Raw genomic sequence first — 22,733 nt, 5'->3', positions numbered from 1 at the left:
GTAAAATGTTCAGTGTTGGATGTAGTAACCCACACGCTTCAATTACACTGTCTCCCAGCATCAGAACCTTTTCAAAGTGCCTGGTTGAGTTTCATTTTTCACGGAATTGTACCCACATCTGTGGGTAAGGTCATTTTGTGTGCGCGAAGCACTTCAAGGACGACTGCTTCGCAACCTCCGCCAGTATAAAGAAGGATTTACAGAAAGACTTTGTCTGATTGAGGGTTCAATTCCTTTTATCTTTGGAGACGACGAACAGAGCACTTCGGTAAGCTGTAAATAACGCTAAAAAGTGTGATGATAAGACGTCCCTGTCATTGTTTTGTTAGCATTAGCAGTTGCACCGTCTTCAGACTTCATATGTTAGCGCTGTGTGCTCGTTTTAGATCCTTGATGATATGGCCTACGTGGTTTAATTTAAGTCTAAAGTTTTCATTAGTCATTTCATTTTGCCGTTTTTGTCTTTGAAAAGACTGTATTAAAATGCACTTCGTGACGTTAGCTCGGCGCTAGCGTTAGCTCGACGCTAGCGTTAGCTCGACGCTAGCGTTAGCTCGGTGCTTGTGTTAGCTCACTTGTTAGGGTTCTGCAGGTTCATCATCTTCATTTTCATCTCGCTCCGCTGGGTCCGACTCTGGCTCAAACATGTAAAGCTGGATGGACAAGTCTTCTGTTGTTGACATTTTGTAAATAACCTCTGAATAAAAAGTTTATGCGCCGCTACATAGCCGTATCTCTTCTATCAAACTACAAAAATGGCCGAGCAGGGTGGAGTTGAACCGTGTGTCACCTGAAGAGGGGGCGGGGTATGGAGTGTCTCATTTGCATTTAAAGAGACCGCACCAAAACGAGTTGCTCTCAGAAGCACATCAGAAAAGGGGTGGAGCTATAATAATGAGGAATTCAGACCCAAGCATTGCAGTTCCGCTTTATATAGACCACAACTGTATGATTTATATGTAAAAAGGAAGGATTTAAAACCATGATATGTCCCCTTTAAGGCTCATTAAGCGAAACAAAATAGATAAGTCAAACTTTATTCAACTCATTAACAATAATTCTCAACATTGTTCAGGTTTAACACATAAAATATAGAACATTACACACTTTCAGTTCAGTATGTTGAAGCACAGTACTGGTACATATCACTCCACGAGGCGTCTGACTACGGTAGCCCTGAAGCGCCAAAAATCCATCAAGTGGTGCAGCTTCGTAGTTTACCAAAGTTGTACTAAAACATTTTGACATATCAATTTCATACATAAGGCGCACTGTCGATTTTGGAGAAAATTAAAGGATTTTAAGTGCGCCTTATAGTCCGAAAAATACGGTATTTATGAAGTGTTGCCTTAAAATCTTGATGGGTTTGTATTTTGTTTTATTAATGAATATCTTCAGTTGGTAGATGTCGGGTTGGAGCACACTGACCATGTTTCTTTCCCTGTCTTTGACTTGTAGAAACAGAACCCGGGGAGAAAGCAGCCAAAGAAGAAGCCGTGGTGGAGAACACTACGCCAGACTATGCCGCCGGCCTCGTCGCGGCACAGGTGCTCCCACCGACACGCCACGTTTGCGAAGTTTCGTTTGTTTCTGTGTCCACGTCGGAATGTTTAAATGCGTGATTCTGCTGTGCGTCTGACTACTAGAAACTCGGGGCGCTTAACGAGAACCCTCTGCCATCCACGAGCTACTTACCAGCCACGCCCAGCATGGTTCCCTCCTCCTCCTACATTCCCAGCTCTGAGGCTCAGCCAGGTCAGTGAAGTAGCTCTGAACAGTGTGTTCAAAGACCCTTAAAAAAAAGCTCAATGCATATTTTCTTATTCCGTCTTCCTCCTCTCCAGCCAACGCCGGCGGTTCAGGTCGGGACACGCTGCAAGCTGCTCGCCAACCGGAGGAGTCGGCCACGGCCAGCGCAGGAGCGAGCGCCGCCTTACCGGGTCAGTACAAGCAGAGGACGCCCATGTACAACGCCGGCACCACCAACGCCAACAATTCTGCCACGCCCACCTCACCCAGCACGCCGGCCTCTACGCCTGCCAACAATGGGCCGCCGGCAGCCACTACCGCCGTTCAATCTGAGACCCCCGCCCAGCCCCCCACCACGCCACAAACCCCGACGCCTGCCCCGGCGCCGCCACCGCCGCAGCCCCAACCCAAGAAGAACCTGTCACTGACGGTAAGACGGACCAACGCAGCTGATCCATCTGCTGATGTAACACAGCTCGTTAACACCACCTCTCTCCTGCTGCTCTGATTCACAGAGAGACCAGATGTACGCGGCGCAGGAGATGTTCAAGACTGCCAACAAGGTGACCAGACCAGAGAAGGCTCTCATCTTGGGCTTCATGGCAGGATCCAGAGGTGAGTGAGGTCCAGATGTGTCTCTGAACTGTGGTTACAAATTTAATGTACAACACCTGTCACTAAAAAGCACTGACAATCAACTCAAAACATGTTAGTTTATTGGGACGCTGGAAAGCGGCATCTTTATCAGTTCCTTCACAATAAAAGCCTCTTGACCAGATTAAGTATTTATTTGGGAGGAACAGTTTTTTTTATTGATTCCAAAGTTGTTGTTTTTTTAAAAGAAAAAAAAAGGTGTTAAAGTGTACATTTTAAGTGTTAAAATATTTGTAATTTCATACAAGTAATGTACTTAAAATTTACACATTAACACCTTTAAAAATAAAATCTAAATATTAATTTGAATTATTTTTTTACAACTGTAGTAACATGCATATTCATTGTTCTATTGTTTTAAGCAGTTTTTCTAATTTACCCATATTTTTTTCTTTCATTTAAAGACATTTTGCATCAACTTAAGCAGTACAGATTAAAAATACATATTTAATATATCGAAGATTGCAATAACATTTAGCATTTTTTTCTTCTTCAAAAATGTAATAAAATATGTAAATACTCGGTTTAAATCTATTCTTAAACTGAATGTATACTACTCACTTGCGTTAAGCTGAATTATTTGTGTTTTTTTTTTATTTAAATAAAAGCCTCTTGACCAGATTAAGTATTTATTTCAGGGAACAGTTTTGTTTTGTTTCAAGCGTTAAAATGTGTACATTTTAGGTGTTAAAATATTTGTAATTTCAAACAAATAATAGTAATATTTGTTTGCAGAATTATGGTTCTGTTTAATTCACCTATCACAAGACACAAGATTAAATTTAGAATTTTCAAAAATTTACATTTCAAATCTATTCTGAAATTGAATGCTCACTTGCATAAAAAAGTTGAATTTGATTTCTTTTTTTTTATTATTATTATGTTTACTTCTGATGGCTGTGCTTCCTCCTGCAGAGAACCCGTGTCCGGAGCAGGGCGACATCATCCAGATCAAACTGAGCGAGCACACAGAGGTTCTCCCCAAAGCCGACGGCACCGGCAGCACCACCATGCTGGTGGACACGGTCTTTGAAATGAACTACTCCACGGGACAGTGGACCCGCCTCAAAAAATACAAACCTATCACCAACACCTCGTGAGGTGCCCGTCGCGCCACTAAGAACATGTATTAATTTACTGAAAGACGAGTGTTTGCATTCATCAGGGGCCAAATGGAGCTCTGTGGGGGCCACGGATAGTTAAGGAGAGGAGCGTTTCTCCCTTTTTCGTACACGGCCTCAAACGCAGGACAGAACTTTTCTGTATTTTATGTTCTCTGGTCGTTTGCCTTACACACACTTTTACTGCTTCTGTTTTTAAGCCGCCTCCTACGGTTCAGAAGGAGCCGAGACCATCGGACTCAATCCTACAGGCACCTTTCAGTGTCGATGATGTTGGGACAAACAAATGTCAATTATTAAGCCAAAAAAAGTATAAAGGAGAACCACCCTGGCTGTGATTACTTCAGTGACTAAATGAGAAACTAACAAGGAGGCTGAACCGTTCTCCTACTGTAAAGGCCTGGATGGAGTTTTGGAAAATGGTTTGAGGTTTCCTCTTTTTTTCAAAAAAAAAAAAAGAAAAAAAGGTAAGATAATTAAAGTTCAGAGAGGTAATTCTACAATGTTTTGTTGTTTTTGTGTTTTATATCGGGACTCATAGCAGGTTTAACAGTAGTTGGGTGTAAACCATAAGAGTTTGCTTGGAGGAAGCATCACAGTTTTCCCCAAATTTATTAAAAAAATGTAATATACAAATATTTTAAGTGCGATAAAACAGTGACTGTACAAAGTTAATTCTGACGCAAGTGTGTAGTTTTTCAGTGAATTGTCTCAAACTTTTCAGACCTTAGGTTCTTCTTTTTGTTCCTCAATTTTTCGTCACTATGGAAATGGAGAAACAACACTACCCCAGCAGTTCATGTATGGTACTGCAGCAAAAGTGAAGTAGATTTTATCACAAATTTACAACATTAATGAATACATTTTTGCATATGTTGCACACATTGTGTTTGGTGCGAATCTCGAGAAAAAAAAAAATAACGCAGTTCCCGGCTGACCTATAATACCTGATGCAATACTAGACAGAAGACTGCTGAGCTACACAGCTTCGTTTGTGTTAATTTCAGCCAAAACAAAATGCTGGATGGAAAACACAAGCCTAGCTGTGTGCAAATCAAACAAGGAGTTGACCTTACCACTGGAGCTTTGCAGCCCCCGTTAGCACCTCAATGCTAAACATGTCGCAGCTAGCACGGGCACTCAGACAGTGCTAACTGCTACATGCTCCAAGCATGCCGTGTTGCCAAAACTGGACAAGATGATACAGTTCAGAGCCATAATGAATATGTCTTGATGTTTTATTTCATTTGTGTTTTCTATTATTGGAGATTGACATGAGTACAACAAAAGTATTCCTCCCGATGGTCTAAACTAAAGGTGTCAGTCATTGGTCACAATTATGTAATTCAAAAAATACCTCTGAAGTTGGTTAAAACATTCTCCTGGCCAGTTACAGCTAGGATCAAATAATTGTAATCATACTACTTCCGGCTGTAAATGCTGAGTTTCACCACAATTGCTCGCAGTAAAAACCGAAACATTTTTGGGGCAAATTACGTTTAAACTCGTGATCTGTGAGCCATTATTGTGCCAGTATCATTAGTCAAGCCAAGGCAACTTATTTATAGAGGCACATTTAGAAACAATTTTTGTTCAAAGTGCTTTACGTCAAAAACAAGGAAAATGGTAATGCATACAAGAAACATACATGATTAAAGTAAGAAGTTCTGTTAATTAAATAAAGAGAAGATATGTTTTTAGGTGGGATATATTGTTTCATTTTTTGGTGGGGCGGGAGTGTAACAGAAAATGTTTGGGAACCATTAAGTTAATAAATGAAAGGAGGTAAATAGAAATGGGAGCTATGCTGTTAGAGAAGTGCACTTGCATAGTTTTACATTAACAAAGTTATCATTTGCACAGCAAGTGAAGTTTCAATTTAGTTACACAACACCAAAGACAATAAGGAATTCGGGTGACATTTAAGGGATCCTCAACCTTGATGACGACGACTGAAAAACTTCAGTCTGTTTTATTCTCGTTTCTTAAAAAGACTGACAGTATCTGTGACCTTTTCTAGTAGGAGTAGTAGGTAGTGCTCCATTCACGTAACTCACGCTGGTTTGATGAGGTTAAGGCATCCGGTTGTTCCCATGGTAACGTACCCTTCCCCATTTTAAGGTGTCTTCATGGTTCAATCCCATTTCTTTCTTTCCTGTTACGTGTAACGTCCAAATCTATCCACCGTATTGTTCCTGGTTTTCTTAGGAAAAAAATGACAAGGTCCAAAGACCTGGATCAACACCTAACTAGCACTAAAACATCAGATTACCATAGGACTCTCTAAGGGAGTGGAAATAGCAAGAGTTAGCCTGACGTGATGACAACGTAACTAAACACTGATTGGCAGAAATCTCCAAAATTGCAACGCTAGCATTTAAAAGGATATTAAACGCGTTTATGGCTAAAGCTTTAAATGACACAAGACATTTCTGACAAATTATCCACAAAGTTTTATTATTCAGCTTAAGAACAATAATCTAAGGTGCATTCATGTAATTGGACTAACTATCATTAACCATTAGACTTGTTTACATCGTTATGAGTATTCATAGATTCTACATTTTCTGATCGTAGCTTTAAGTTTCTCTTCAGGCACTTCAGTTTGTGGTTTTTTTGTGTTTTTTTACCGGGAAACAATAAGAATCAATGTAGAAATCATAACATCAGGCTAAAGTGCATAGAATCACAGAACATGAATAGGTAAATAGCTGAACATGGAAGGACAATGGCACAACTACTTAACAGTTTGATCACACTCTAGATCTTATAGTACTGAGCTGGAATCACCAACAAGGTGCTTGAAACCTCATTCTTTACTAATGTAATACCTGAATAGTCAATTCCTTGGCTCCACGACCATGATGGGAACATCCCTCAGGTAAGCTGGAGTGTTTAAAACCAAAACCATTATTCTGGTTGAGCTTCTGCGAGTCAACATAATACCTAGTGTCTTATAATTTGCGATTAGGCAAATTATTTAATTAAATCACCATTGAAATCACACTAGGTTTAACCTAAGTTTAAAAAAAGCTAATTAAAACAAAAACTGTGGATCAAGGGAGGTGATTCAGGGAGGCACTCTGGGTGTGATTAATCACACCTGTTTCATAAGTGTTTGGAGAGGCTGGAACAAGAGAGCGAAGGGCAGCCTGTGGCTAGCAGTTGCAGAGAAACGAGTCTGGACTTCAAGCTAACAATGCTAACTGTGGCTATGGGAAGTGAACTGTGTAAACTGAACATTAAATCTCCAAAAAAAAAAGTCAGCAAGCTGTCTGTGTGCAACTATGTCCAAATCCTTACCTGGCCAGAAGACTTGTTGCAATAACTGACGCAAGTTGGCTGATAACATTTTACTTCAAATTTTCACTTCTGAATGATTGTCTCCTAAGGTGTGAAGAGTTGTTAGGTGAAAAAGTCAATTAGGTTATTTGAAACTAAATTTATCCTTTTTCCATCTATCTTTTGAAACACGAGGATTCTTACCCTTTGAAAATTCTACAAAATCCAACAAGACCTACTTTGTTGGAATAGTGCCAAAATCTCTATTCATCATCTTCACATTTTCTTAAAAAACAGACTAATGGACATTTGGTGATTTGAAAAGCTGTTGGCAATGTGTATGTGTGTGTATTTTAATTTGCTCCAGGGTCCCTCCAGCCTCCGAACGCCCTTTCCAGGTACAGAGCTGTAGCGATGGTAAGGTGATCCTGCAGCTTCCCAGCAACACCTGCACTCCCAGTGGGAGACCCTCCTCACCCAGTCCCAGAGGACACTGAGTCACCGGCAAGCCCCAGGATGTTAAATATTCCTGAGAGACACACAGATATTAATTATCCTTTTTTTCCATTTGTGCTAGCCGTTGTGCCGATAATAACTGTTGTGAATGTGAGGAATATTAAATACTGAAATAAGGAGATTATATTGGGGATCCAAATTTTCAGGAAGGCAGATTTTATATTATTAATTTAAAATGTGTACTACTGTAACTGAGCTGTAGGAAATCCGGCACTAAAAATAAATATCTAAAGCATTGTTTTTCAACCTTGGGGTCGTGACGCCATGTGGGGAAATGTCCTAGTAATTGATTCTTAAAAAAATACTTGAGGTTTTATGATTTAAAAAAAAAAAAAATTAATTAAAACAACACACTCAATCTCAAACATTTGTATTCTATACATTAACTTTCTCCAATAGAAATGTAATTTCAAATAAAATACAGTATAAAAATATGCATCTTGATCAAAACTATTCCTTGAGAAACATATCCTTTTGGGTCGCCAGAACTTTGTGATATAAAATGTGGTCACGGCCCTAAAAAATGATGGGAATCTTTGATCTAAAGAAGGTTTGATTTATTATATACACATGATGGCCCTCATTTATCAACCTTTGCGTGAAAACAGGTGTAAATCTAAATGCACATTTGGGTCGTGAGACAGGACCAACGTGTGATTTATGAAACATCCGTATTTCCACCAATCCCTGCGTACAAATGATCAGGTGTAAATGTGGCAGCTGAATTCGATCATCATTAACTTGTTCCACCCTTCTGTTTCGGACGCCCCATCTATTGAGGTGAAACAAGAAAAGAAGCTTTTCCAAGATGAAAAGAAGCATCCTCACATCTGAGGTGGAGCAAAACAAAGATTTGCTCTTTGAACATGTGAAAACTGGAATTAAAGAAGCTCATTTGAATGCTCAGTGGAAGAGGATCAGCTACTGTGCAGGTGAAGTCTGCCCCCCTGTGTGCGCTGCGAGCAACTTCACAACAGAGATCCTGGAGACACACACCTATTTGATGTTTATATCGGCCTCAGTCCGCATGCTTTAGACAATAAAAATATCACATTAAAAGAAATTAATGATTAAAAACGTTTTTTAAAAAGCCTTAAAAATTACTAAATGTTGTCCCTTGTCTATGTTTATTATGCTTTCAGCCAATTTCACCTATAATTCATCACGTTATTACAATTACTGCAGCAAATTTGTGAAAGTTTAAGGAACTATTTTAATTTAAAAGCATGAATGTTGGGCTGTGCAGAGGAAATAGGACTTCATTCTCCAACACAGAACAGAAGCAGTTTGGGGTTATATGGTATTCCGTGAAAGGAAAACCAAAAAAGTGGTATTAATAATGTGTACTTTTTAAAACTTAATTAAATTAATTTTACTATGTTTAGATCTGTTCTGAATGTGTGTCTGCTTCTGCTTAAATGACGGCTGAGGCTTATTTAATACTTAATTTTCAGTCTTTTCCTGTGCTGAACTACAAATCTACACACTCAGACTTGCATACACAAGATCAGACTTGACGTGAGATCTAGTATCGGACGCTCAAATTACAGCGACTTTCTTAAATTTGTCAATAATGGACAGATTTTAAATTGTGCAATTACACTTAATTGCACTTATGAGTGAGTTGGTTATGTAATTTCACACTGTTAAAGTTGCTGTTTGTTGATGTGTTTATCCAGGCTGTGGGCGTATCACTGACCGGTGTAGGCGAAGTCAAAGGCGTTGAATAGTGGCTGGTGGTGGTGTGGTGCCACCTTTGGGTGGGAAGGATAAAGCAAAACGGCATCTGTTCCCAGCAGCTCGTCCATCTTCCTCTGCAGCTGCTGCTTCTGCTGGATCATGAACTCTGACGGTTTGGACGGATGGGTCATCTCCATCAAACCCAAAACTGAACACATCATAAACAATCATCACTGTAAACGTCACTATGAGTAAAGAACTGATTATGTCCGGTTAGCAACTCATCAGTCTTACATATAGCAGGCAGGGTGTGGTTGGATTTTCCAAACAGACGTTTTAGAAATTCCCACATGGGCCAGGCTGCAGGTCCAGGTCCTCCCATCAGCTCAGCGAACGGCTTGGGTGGCTGAGGAAATGCATCATAGACATGGGTTTTCTCAGGCTCAGAATCAAGATGTAGGTGTTTATTGGTATAAAACAGCAAGAATATACAGTCTCCGTACAATTGAAGTCTTTAACATAGCTCCAAAGGTGTCATAAGATGCCCAGTCAGACACAGTTGTGCACTGGGTTGTAGCCAACCCCCAACTTTTGATCCTCGATGTATACCCACCACACTGCTTACACACCATGCAGCACCATCCTTATTCTCATTCCACTCACATAGTCTAGCACCAGGTGTTCATATGCAGGCAGACCTGCTAAGAGTAAATCGTGTTTTTTCTGCAGTCTGTGCCTTCTCCTCGCCCTTCACTCTCTTTTCTGTTTCAGGTGTCTTGATGCTGGAGCTGGCAATTCCTGATCTGTGGTTCAACTAGTCTGATGTTCCATCTCTCTATCTCTATGTTCTCCTCCTTCTGTCCACTAACCCCAACCAGTCGAAGCAGATGGCTGCCACCTCTGAACCTGGTTCTAACGGAGATTTCTTCCTGTTAAAAGGGAGTTTTTTCTTCCAACTGTCGCTGATGCTTGTTCATGTCGATTTTTTGGGATTTTTTCTTTTCCTCTAAAGAATTTTATATTTTGAAAGCGCTTTGTAGTCATTTGCGCTATACAAATAAAGTTGAAGTGTATTATTTATCAAATGACACTTAATGGAAAATGTAACAAGAATTAGATTATGGGGCAGGCAAAATATTTTTTTTCCACCAATAGTGTAATAATTTTATTAGATCATAGAGTGAGTTGAGGATTTATGGATTATTTATATTGCTTCAATGTAAAGAGTAGTATCATACACAAATGCGTATGCATAAATTTGTTTGTGTGTGTATATATATATAAATAAATATATAACTTTTTTCTTACCTTCATACAGTACATGTACATACATAAAGTTTATATATATATATAAGAAAAGGCGCAAATTATTATATTTTTTTTAATAACAATTCAGGTCTTAAATAGATTAAATGAAATTAATTTGAATTAGATACAATTTAATAATCCCTTGGGAAGGTTCTGTCAGGGAACTTAGATTTCCAGCAGCATTACAGAAAAGAAAAGCAGCACACAGAGTTTAAATATATAAATACAGAAATACAAAATATGGAGAATATACTAGAAGAAATCAGAATGTACAGAAATAAATAAACAAACAAGGCTGGTGCTACAGACTACAACTACTGCTCCTCTTCTGTCTATCTGTTAACCCTCCTCCCCCCGACCCAGAAGTCGTACAGATTGATGGTCTGAGGGACAAAGGAGTGCTTCAGTCTGTTGGTTCTGCACTTTGGAAGGAGCAGTCTGTGGCTGAACCATAAACTGTAAAAAAGATGGACGGGACATCCTCCCGAGGAAGTAAAGCCTTTTTTTTTTTTTTAGAGCTCCCCCTGCTGACTGGCTGCAGTATAGGTCATAAACCTCGCCCCTTCAATGATAACAGATGGGATGTGGGTCAAACTGTAAAGTTAAAATACTTGTCACATAATTTTTTTCCAAACCTAAACTCTGCTGAATATCACCGTACATTGTGTTCAAGTTCAGTTAATTTTTCTGTGGTTTGTTTTTAAATACGTTATTTGAGGTTGAGAAACGGGATTGGACATCATATAAGACAATGATTGACAGCCGCGGATCTTGCGTATCTCTCTTTGTGAATAGCATAAGCAGTTACGTCGTGAAGGAAAGTCAAGACGCCATTAAACTTTACCGTTCAGTTTTTTGATCGACAAGTACTAGTACTACCCTCTATGATCTGATCATCTGAACAAGACGTTGGTAGAATTTCCAGTGTGAAATCATCAGGGGCCTCATGTACAAAAGGTACATACGCCCAAAAACGTGCGTACGTCATAATCCACGACAAAATCCTGATGTTCAGAAACTGGAGTGGGCGTGGAAATGTGCGGTATTTTACGTCAAGTCCTGAGGTGTACGTACGTACGTTTCTACATAGTTGATGCTTTAAATTCTAAGGATTTATGAGGCACACTACCAAAATAATACAATACATTCTTACATTTACATCTAAGCTGCTGGCTCCAAATTACGTCAAAATTGCAAGATGGCGGCGCCTCTAAGCCCTATATTTTGGCTTCAAGAACAGTTATAGTACATGCATACTGGACTGAACAGGCTCCTCTGGTTGATGATGAGGGTGTTCCATACTTTGTCCAGTGTTCTCCTCTCTGCCACCGTCACCATAGAGTCCAGCTTCATGCCAACCACAGAGCCTGCCCGTCTGAATAGTTTGTCTTCTTTGAGGTGTCTTGTTACATTTTGGGTTATTGTTACATATCAGGCTCTGACACGCCTGAATAAATGTGTGTGTGTGTGTGTGTGTGTGTGTGTGTGTGTGTGTGTGTGTTAGTCACAAGCATGTCAGCTGTGAAGACTCGAACCTGTTTAACACACAAAATGAAAGCTAGGAAACAGTCAATGCTCAATGTTGTGGCTTTATTTCTGTGGATAGAATTGTAAGCCTGTGTAAAACTGAGTGTATCCTTGTGTGTGTGTGTGTGTGTGTGTGTGGTATGCAGTGCACAGCTAAACAGATTACTGAAGTATTTCTGGCATCAATGCAGTGACTCACACCAGGTCTGAACTCTACACTGTGAAACATGTCTTATAAGGACTTTCCCTCCAGGACTGTGTTTGTCTTTGACTGCTTGATTCCAGCACTGCTGCTATGAATAAATACATTACCAGACACTCTGAGCAGCGGACTTACATTTCCATCATCATCAGGTAGACCGAGGTAAGTGAACCACATTGGGAAGCCGTACCGGAGCTCCGGGAATCCCACTTCCTTCACTGTCACTCCAAGGTTTTCTTCCAGATGCTCCACAATCTGTGGAGCATCACGTGATTGCAATCATGAAGTTTCTCAGTCATTCATTCATTCCTCCATCTGTTACACAACGAGATACTAAAGGAAACACCCTCCCCCCCCAAAAAATGGAGGCTCCGCTACCAAGTTTCACTGTTTTGATGAGGTGTGACCTAGCTTCTGCAGATCTGTCCGGATAAAGTCAAAAATACTTAATGGATTTTGACAAATTTTTGACAAAATCTCGACCTTACGCTATGGAAGATTCCATTACATTTTAGAAGGAATCCAGGTCAATATACTGATTCTGAATCAGTTTCAAAAATGGAAAAACCCCTCTCTTTTGTCTTTGGAGAAATTTCAAAAACTAACATCTCGGTTCATGACTGACCTTTAAGAAATTTCATTCATTTATTTCAGGTACGTTCCTTAATTATCTCAGAGTAAATCAGAAAAAAAGAATTAGAAATGTTCCTTGCCGATAATTATTGGCAAATTTTGCATTCTTTGTCAGAGTAAATCTACGACGGCGTATTCGGGCAACATTAAAAGAAGAAAGAAAAAAACCCAAAAAAACTGGACACTACGAGATTAAAGTCATAATATTTCGAGAGTAAAGTTGTAATTTTATGAGAATAAGGTTGTGTCCTAATAAAATCCTAATTTTAAGAGATTAAAGTCATAACATTTCAAGAGTAAAATCATAATACAGACCCTTTACAAAAAATTTGAATATCATGGAAAAGTTGTTTAATTTCCATAATTTCCTTCAAAAAAGTTAAACTTTCATAGATTATAGATTCAGGGCCCACATTATTTTTACATCATTTGGGCTTCCAGCTCATAAAACCCACGAAAACAGGAATTCAAAAAATGAGAATACTGTGAAGAAATCACCATTTACTTTTCAGTTTTTTCAGAAAAAAAGAGAAGACGGACTGGACTGTTGGCCAATGGTTCCGAATGAAAGGCACACTTTACTTTCATCGCAAAAGATGACCTTGGACCACTGGCCAACAGTCCAGTCCTTCTTCTCCTCTTTTTTTCCTGCAAAAACTGAAAAGTTAATGGTGATTTTTTTTTCACAGTATTCTAATTCTGAAATAAAGAAATAAATACTTGAAATCGTTTAAATTGTGGGCCCTGAATCTATAATCTATGAAAGTTTAACTTTTTGAATGAAATTATGGAAATTAAACAACTTTTCCATGATATTCAAATTTTTTGGAAAGGGTCTGTATATCAAGATTAAAGTCGTAATAATTCAAGAATAAAGTCATAATTGAAATACTAAGAGAGCAAGTGGTCGACTTTAGGGCTATCGCTGTTAGTTGCGTTCACTTAAACAGGGAATTCTGAGCACTGTACTATTACAAGTATTTTAAGATACGGTTTTATTCTCAAAATATTATGACTTTAATCTTGAAAAAAACTACTTTAATTTCGAAATACTACGGCTTTAATCTCGTAGTGCCCACATTTTTTGAATTTTAATGTGGCCCTAATACGCCGTCGTAGAAATCCACTTGATCAAACTCACACTTTTCTCTTCACTTATATGTCATTCAAAAACTGAACACACCTTTCTCTGAATGTCGAGGAACTCCTTGTTGACGGGGTTTGTGAACTTGGAGCCTCCGTCATGAGGGACGGTGAAAAACCTGAGTTTCTTCAGGTCTACCTTTGTGTTCAGAGACAACCTGAGAGAAAAAAAAAAAACCCCACTGTCAGCATTACCTTCAAATACACTGCAAAGCCAACTTTGTTGAACTCCGCCTCTTTTTTCCCTTCTTTTAAACACATTGTGTACATTTTCCTGGTTTGTGTGTTCAAATTTTTGTTTGTTTTCCTGCAATTTAATATACTTTTCGTTTTCACCGCATTTATTTAACTGACCTGTCACTAGGTCAGAAACTGTCTTGATTATGGGTGGGGCTCCTGGAGCAGTTAAGACACGCCCATTCTATACAATAAAATATCCATAGCACAATCTATGCTATGCTAACTAGCTACTCAATACTCAATATACCTGTCTATTCAGAATTATCTCAATTCAACCAACTCGCCACAGAATGCTGAGTCCACAGATGTTGGATTTCATAGAAGGGGCGGAACAAACAGTGGTTATGATTTTATTATTTAATAATTCATGAATTTCATTTTTTTTTTTTTTTTTTTAACGTTAAACCCTTGCAATAATGATTGACTGCTCCAAGGTACTTAGCATACCAATGGTGGTATGCCAAATACCCCCATTAGTACTGAGCATTTTTTTTTTTTTTTTTTTTTAGTAACCTGAAGTATACGGTGCCAAGATTTACACACTCCAGTACAGTAGGTAGCAATATGCACCTATTCAAGTTGGCTGCAAAATGGCAATAACCAAGAAACAAGCAAAGAGTGGTGGTTTGTGACGTAAGAAGCCACCAAAACGTAGCAAATTAGCATTCTCAGCCAATCGGAAACTATGATTGTAATAGCCTGGTTTCAACCCATAGAGGGCAGTCACACTTACATTTTTACAACAAAATACGCAAAACTGAAATACTTTGACTAAAGTGTCAAGAGCTGGACAAGAATCAATCAATAACACTAGTAGCACGTGTCTGTTCTAGTGTGTCATTGTATAGTCACATGCTAGCTTTGGGTCCTGCCATGATCTTGAGCATTGGCAGCAGATCTTCTGCATAGCGACACATTGGACCGATGCTGACATACTCCTTATGTCGGCCCGAGCAGGAAGGATAATGATTCTCAGTGGACACAATACCTGAAACAAAACATTCAGTGTGAATACACGTATGAATTTAATGTAAAAGTACAGTTTTAGGATGTGTAAAGGAAGATTTGCTATATTCTTAGTTGAAAGTGAGGGAGCATGAATCTGTTTTTTGCTAACCCACATGAACAAAAATGGGATAATTTAAAAAAAAAAAAAACAGTGGTTCAGCCACAAATATGCACACGGTTACTGGAACAATAATTTGGTTTGTGACGAAAGCTGCCTCCAAAATGTCATCGGCCTCCATCTGAGCCAATCGCAAAATTCAGCTGCAATATCCGAGTTTCAACCTATTGGGCACGTGTCAAACACAAGGCCCGAGAGTCAAGTCCGGCCCTTCAGAGCACCCGATTAGGCCCACAGGAGAAAGTAAAATCAACAGAGAAAACATTCATCATTGTGTTATCTACCAAATAATTCAGTTGTAAGTTGTTGTTGAAAAAAGTCAACATTTTTCCTAAAACCTGCAATTTTTCCAAAACTATTCCACAAAATCTCAAAATAAATAAAAAATTGGTAAAAAGAAACAGAAATCAAAGGACAATTAAGTATTAGTCACTTATTGCTGAGATATTGTTAATGCTTTATGTGTAATTCATAACTGGAAGTGAAAACTTGGGCACATTAGTGTTGAAATTGTTTGTTTTTGCGCCTAAAACCTGCAGCCCACCTGTGATCAAACTGGAAAGTATTTGGCCCTTGCACTAAAATGAGTTTGACACCCCTGCCATAGAGGGCAGTCATGTGCGACATTGAAATACTTTGACTAAAAAGTCAAGAGTTTGACTAGAATAAATCAACAGCACTACTTTATACCAATTAGGTTTACCGTAGTTACTATTTAAGGAAAGTTTGAACCAAAAAAACCTAAAACACACATTCAGTTTTGTTTACCTGGAGTTGTTTTGTGGCCAAATATTCCATTATAAAAACTGGGTATACGGATGCTGCCTCCGATGTCCGAGCCGATGCCGATGACTGCTCCAGCTCCGCCCACAATACTGCCCTCCCCTCCTGCGAGCAGAGCAGTTAGAACCAGGTCCACAATGACAACTTTCTATGTCTGCTACGACTGTTAGGCTAACCCGAGCTGCCTCCTGAGGTCCTCTCCAAGTTGTACGGGTTCTTGGTGATGCCGTGGAGGTGGTTGTGGGACTCGGACCACATGCACAGCTCGCTGGTGTTGGTCACGCCCAGTGGAATGGCACCCGCTCTTTTTAGAAGAGCCACCGGTGGGGCGTCAACGGTGGCAATGACATCTTTCCTGGCTATCAAGCCTGTGGTGTTTGGCATGCCTGGGAGAAAGAAACGGAATAAATAACCAAGAATAAACTTTTTATATCTGGGAGATAAGGACTTTTTGATTTTTGAAAATGATCTAGAATCAGCATATTGATCTGAATCCCCTCTACAATTTAATGGACTCTTCCAGGATATATGGTCTATCTTTGGTGAAAATTTTGTCTAAATCCATTAAGTCCTTTTCACGTCATCCTGTTAACAGACAAACAATATTACCTTCATGGTGGAGGTAATTAGTGTCAAAAGTGTAGAAGATGTTGTAACTTGAAACAATAGTTAGTGTGAAAACAATGGCTGTGTTTGAAATCACATACTAACGTACTACTCATACTAAGTTTGACATCAAAATGAGTATGTAGCGCGTTCACATTAGATAGTGTGAAAAGATTACCCAGATTTTTTAAGTGTCCACTAGTCATACTCAAGCACCCCACGATGCATTGCGAGCACATAGTCAAGGAATGTAAAATCGTTCTGGGACCGGCTTCAAGCTAAAAATCAAACATCCCCTTTACAAAACAAAAGCATCTCTTCTCGTCTCCCATTCGTTTTTTGTAAACAGGGCTCTTGTTTTGAAGTTCACCAGAAGTTTAGTCAGCAGCAAAATAACGGGTCTTAGAAAATCTCAGAAACGTCAGAATTAAATGTGTTTCCGTGACTTTTATCGATCAAATGACCAGATGTTGATATTCTACTTGGTCATTTTCTTACTTAAAATGCTTTCAGAACTTTCAAAGGTGGAGAATCAACAGAGATTTTTAGCCTCAGTGTGCTTCAGTTTTTTTGTTGTTGTCAGTTCCAAATGCATCTTGGGAAACTTGGAGGTATACTTCAGTGGGAACGCTCACCATCCTAATCATACTTACAGTATATACTCATTGAGTTTGTAATGTATAGTACGGAGTGTGCCATTTCCAACACAGCCATAGCCCTTTGCTGCATAACAGCTCTCTTTCAAAATAAAAGCAAAAGATGTTTCTTCTTTTTTTTGCCAAGCCGACACACAAGTTGAGAACATGCAGATACGCTACACTACACCTTCCACACCTTCAATGCTGGCAAGCACACTGTGCTTTTGTACCAGATCTCTAAAGTCCTAGAGGCGATGTGTGGCTGCATGTATATGAACTCAAACATTGACTCAAATGTTGGCTCGCTGATTCAAAGCTGATGGGAGATTCATTTCTGGATTTTTTTTTTACCCTGAAGGGAGAAGGACTCTTTGACAGAAAGTGGGACTCCAAGTAAAGGGAGCCGGTCCTCGAGCACCTCCTCTCCTCCCGTCTCCTCCTCGATCAGCTTATCCACCTGGGACGCCTCCTGGAGGGCGGCCGAGAACCTAGACACAGGAAGGCGAACACAACTCACACCACGGATGACTATTCATAAAACATAGACGATCTATATCAAGACTGTAATTCCTTCATTCACCTCCAAAATAACTTCAGAATGTATCTACATTAAACACCTAATTGTTAAAAACTTTCAATTCCTTGAATTCAGGCCAAAGGAAGTGTTGCATGTGTTGTAGGGATGCAACGATTAATCGTAAGGCAGTTAAAAATCGATTCATAGGTATCACGATTGACATCGATACTTTGCAAATTGAATCGCATTACCTTTTTTAAAACAATATTTATCCCTTTTCTTGTCCAGCAGTGTAAGCGGCAGGTGGAATCTGCTACTACTTTCTGGCCGCATTCTACTCTTAAACATGTTAATAAATGATTCATTACCCCTTTAGCACCGAAAGAATATCTGTAATATTACGTGAATATCTGTAAAAGTCACGTTTTTCTATTAGCTCTGTCTGCTAGCATAGCATCTCTTCTTCACTGCAAGAATTTGTGTATGCCAACCGACCACTGGGTTACCAGCGCCCTCTGCTAGTCCAAACAAATATCTGCCGTAAATCAGTGAAATGACTGTTTTTTTTTTTGTTTTTTTTTTAAGTCCAATTGTTAAGGCACAAAATAAATTTTCAGTTGCACTTTTAACAAGAAAAAGAACTATTATGCAGTTTTGCATTGTTCACTATAGAACCAGAATTTAAATTAATAGGCTTCTTCTTCATTTGTATTATTCCTTTATTTATTTCATTCAAGATTTATTTTTAGTTAAATTGCATTGTTTTGAATAGTTTATCAATTGATTCTTTTGAAAATGAAAAATAAAAGATAAAAAAAAAATAATCGAATCCTATTGGGAGTTGAGTGAATCGTTAAATGCCTCTTTTTTAAAGAAGAAGTGGTATTTTCTTACCGGTCCTTTATAACAGCGTTTAGTAAGGGGTTAACCTCCTGGATCCGGTCGATGCAAGCCTGCACCACCTCCACACTGGAAACCTGTACACACACAGCAGGTTGGTCCTTCATTCCAAAGCCCCCAAGTTAGGTTAGGTTTTACGCACAGAGAAATATTAACAAATTGACGAGCAACAAGACAGTGGAGCTGTACATTAACTTTCAAAGGTACACTGGGCATGGACCAATCAACAATATTTTGTTTAGAAAACCAAACTATAACTCACTGAAAGAAATTATCACTATTCAGTACTTCATAACTTTAAAGAGACTGAAAAAACGACAGCTCTAGGACCCAGAATTGCAACGTTCTCGCATTGTGATGACGTAAGAGTCCGTTAGAAAGCGCCTCGGCCGTCCAGACTGCAGTAGTCGCATTGCAATAAAATCAGATACGTATCGGATTTAAAGCACCAAATATGAGATTTGAAAAAATAGGAGTTGTGCTGTTCAGACCGTCTTTAACAGATCGAGTACAGGTCGCATATGGGCAAAAAGATCAAATTTGGGTAGGATTTGCCTGCAGTGTGAACACAGACCAATAGACGAGAGCCTCTTCTTCAGGTTTCTGTTTTGCTACCTAGAGAAGGCTCTACTCCAGTAACGGCACCCTCAAGTGGTTAGAAACCAGAAATCCATTTGTTCTTTCACAACATTCAACAATAGAGCAGCAACAAGTTGCTGTGCTTTTGGTTGTTTTAATGTCCTGTTTTGCCCCGTCGCCGTTCTCCTGACCACCCATGTTGCAGTGCGCTCTACGTCATCATCAATACTTCCTGTTTTTAGTCCGCTCCGAGCGCGGTTGCGTTCACAAAACGCTCCTAGACCAGTAGAAACAATCTGCTCTAGACTTCGTTTGCGCGTTCACACCAACCCCAACGAGGCAGACTATACAAGTAAAAGAATCCTCGAGCATTTGAAACACTCTACAATCCGTCGGTGTGAACGCACCCTGGCCTCTCTTTTAGTATACAGACAACAGTGGTGCCTTAAAGCTGCTGGAGACCAATGTTTTTATCAAATGAAGAGAGCGTAGGACTCATAGATCAATAAACCCAAGATTATTTGCTTGAAAAAAATATGTAAAAGGTTGAAATTGCCGCTCAAAAATGTGTTTTGATCGTTACTGTAAACACTCTCTTATTGACATCTTCAGAAAAGTTTTGTGCATTGCATTGTGGGATGTGGGATGTGAAACACTTCGATGCATCCATCTATGGGAATCCACTACCCACAAAGCTTTTACAACAAAGTCCGACAGTGTTTTTTCTGAGGAAATGATTTTTTGATCAATGATTGATCAGTGATGCCTGTATTGTGTCTTTATCTGATTTTTAAAAAAGCAATCTCCAGCAGATTTCAATTTTAAAAAAAAGTTTAAATCTGAAAAATAAATATGATTGTTATTTTTAAAAAACGGGGCATACAAAAGGAGTAGAAAACAGAAAGTGTTTAATATCGCCTTTGTTTATTAGAACTTAGTAAAGCTGTCGGCGGTTACGTTTGGTCCAATTTCCGGGTGTAGGTAAACTGTGGAGGTGAAGCTGAAACAACTGATGCTGTTTTCAGAGCAACGACTGACTGGTCCCACAAAGTAAACACCACCATCACATTCTGTGTCCTCCGTATCCACTGTCACTGATCCCTGAACCACTGCATCGTCAACTGGTGAGTTTAAACCCAACTAACGCAAGAAAGACGTCCTATCTCTCCAACTTATTCAATGATAGTATCTTTGACATCGTTGACATAATAAGGGTCTTAGTTTTTAGATCAAACTAAGCACATTGTAAAACACAAAGTAGATGCATTTCACAACATTTAATTAAACAAAAATTCAATTATTTTCTGATTCCTTTACTCGTATGTGAATACAAAAAAATATAGCCATTAAAAATGGATGTTCTATAACATTGTCCTTCATCTTTTTATTCTAAATGAATGACATCTTGACTGATATCATATTTGCTTACCATTGTTTCATTTTTTTATGTGATTTTTTTCCCCCCCAACTACGCACAAACAATATTCCCTGTGTTGTTTTATTTTGTTTTCTATGATTGTTTACCATAATACTGTAATAAGTTGCTGTTCCGCTGGCAAGTTCTTAATTTTGGCATTTTGTTGTGAATTGTAAAATTCCATATTTGGTTATTATTAAAAAAAAATGATATAACAAAACAAAAACAAAAAAAATTGTCTCCTTCAAAACAAAAGTAGTAAAAAGGTGCAATAAAACCAGTTGCTTATCTAGACATACAGTTTAAGTTTAAGGAGGTAGATACAATCTAGTTAAAATAAATAAATAGATAATTTCTAACATTATGTTAGGGAGAACATGCACACAAAAAGGACCCAAATGTCCACCTCAAAGCTTGAATCCAGGACCTTCTTGCTGTGAGGCGTACGTGTTAAATACTAAGCCACTGTGCGCCTTTTTTCTTGTCTTTTACTACTGTATTTTTTTGTAATGTCGTAATGTTTTTGTATATTTTAGTGTACTCTTGCTGTTGTTTTGTATATTTTAATATCATTTTCTGCATTTACTTTGGGGGCCGCATACAATTAGACCGAGGGCCGGATGTGGCCCCCGAGCCACCAGTTGACGACATCTGCAATAAAGTTTTGAAGTGTCTATTGATAAGGAAATGTATCAACAGCCCCCGGAACTATGGGTACAATTTCCGGACCGTTTCTACATAAGCGTAATGTGCCTGTGTTATCACCGCGCCAGGATGGAGAATTCTTCTTTCGGCTGCTGTGGGTTCAAATCCCGCTTTTGTCATATATATATATATTTTTTTTTCAATTTAGCATATTTAACACGACAAATTTTACCTTTAGAAATACATTTACAAAAAAAAAACAACAAAAAAAAACACATTTTAGGGTATTTCCTGGGTTAGGGCTAAAATAAAGGCTGTGGCTACAGTTACGTTATATGTATGCGTAGACTGCAACTCTATGAATACGCAGCGCCCCTCATTGGCCAGTTTAGGTCACGTGATAGGTGCACCACGTGACTAAAAGTTCTGTTCCGAACCCTAACTGTAACACTATCCCTAACCCCAACTCTAACCCAAACCCTAAAATGTTTATTTTTTGTTGGATATGTATTTAAAGGCGGACTTTGCCGTGTTAAATTGGTTAAAATGAAGAAGAAAAAAAAAATTGTCAAATGTGGGATTCGAACCCACGATAGCGGTGAGCAGTCTTCCACTCGGCTATCCTGGCACATCTATCTATCGTCCGGGGGGACTTTATTTCCAAAATAAAAGGGTTAGCGGGGTAGCTGAAAATAAATATGAGCTAAAGTAAAACTGGCATAACTTTAAGTCACGTGGTTCACATATGACGTCACCTAAACTGGCCAATGAGGGGCGCTGCAGCCGCGGCCTTAAAGTTTTGTGAACGTGGATGTAAAGTGGAGCCAATGTACAGCTGTTCTGGGTTAAAGGTCACTCACTGCTTGCATAAGCCCAGCCCAGCACCCATGTGAGAACATGCAATCACCGCACAGCTGTAGAAGGGGCTGTGCCCCTCCTTTCAACCGGATTACGAACCTCTCTCCTCCGGATCTTCTTAGCGAGCTGTGTGGCGGACACAAGCAGCAGATCGTTGCGGATCGGCGGCAGCTTCTTCCCGGCGTCTGTAGCCGGAGAGAAGAAGCGAAAGACGGCGTAGAGGACGGCCATCGTCGCCCTGAAGAACCAGACCTGGAGCTTCTCCAGTAAACTGAGAGCCATGGTGACTGCTGTCTGCTGCACACAGAACCACCACAGGGACACATGCACAGCGTCAAGCTAGAGTCAGTGCACAGGAAGCCAGTGTTTATGTGTTACAATAAAAGTCTGCAGGAGACAAAGTCCACGGAAAACCCACTAAACTCATCTCAGAATGGCCAATCCAGACAATATTTAACCCATGAATATTATTCTTTAAATGAAAACTTATTTCCTTATTGAACGTTAAAAACAAACTTAAACCTGCTTTTCAGCAACAAAATGATGGCAAAACACATTATTATTATTATTATAAATGTATTTAAATTTTAAAGCATTATGATGTATGAT

General features: G+C 39.2%; 2 protein-coding genes across 2 annotated transcripts; one reads left to right on the top strand and one right to left on the bottom strand.

Annotated features, from left to right (window-relative positions):
- Positions 1-1,405: 1,405 nt before the first annotated feature.
- nelfa (negative elongation factor complex member A) lies at positions 1,406-3,749 on the top strand. Its single transcript, XM_028475227.1, has 6 exons — positions 1,406-1,412; positions 1,459-1,547; positions 1,647-1,755; positions 1,845-2,179; positions 2,265-2,364; positions 3,319-3,749. The coding sequence occupies exons 1-6, from the start codon at positions 1,406-1,408 to the stop codon at positions 3,501-3,503; spliced, it is 825 nt and encodes a 274-aa protein (XP_028331028.1). The 3' UTR covers positions 3,504-3,749.
- A 2,971-nt stretch (positions 3,750-6,720) lies between these two features.
- LOC114480677 (fatty-acid amide hydrolase 2-B-like) lies at positions 6,721-22,483 on the bottom strand. The gene is given in 13 exon segments (XM_028475054.1): positions 6,721-7,254; positions 7,257-7,317; positions 7,319-7,335; positions 9,022-9,210; positions 9,297-9,408; positions 12,175-12,294; positions 13,856-13,973; positions 14,908-15,043; positions 15,950-16,069; positions 16,141-16,350; positions 17,560-17,696; positions 18,620-18,702; positions 22,224-22,483. Coding segments are annotated over 13 exon segments (1,581 nt in total). The 5' UTR covers positions 22,407-22,483; the 3' UTR covers positions 6,721-7,159.
- Positions 22,484-22,733: the final 250 nt, after the last annotated feature.

The sequence above is a fragment of the Gouania willdenowi genome, chromosome 18, assembly GCF_900634775.1.
Source record: "Gouania willdenowi chromosome 18, fGouWil2.1, whole genome shotgun sequence".
Classification (NCBI taxonomy): Eukaryota; Metazoa; Chordata; class Actinopteri; order Blenniiformes; family Gobiesocidae; genus Gouania; species Gouania willdenowi.
This window is presented reverse-complemented; position numbering and strand designations above follow the sequence as displayed.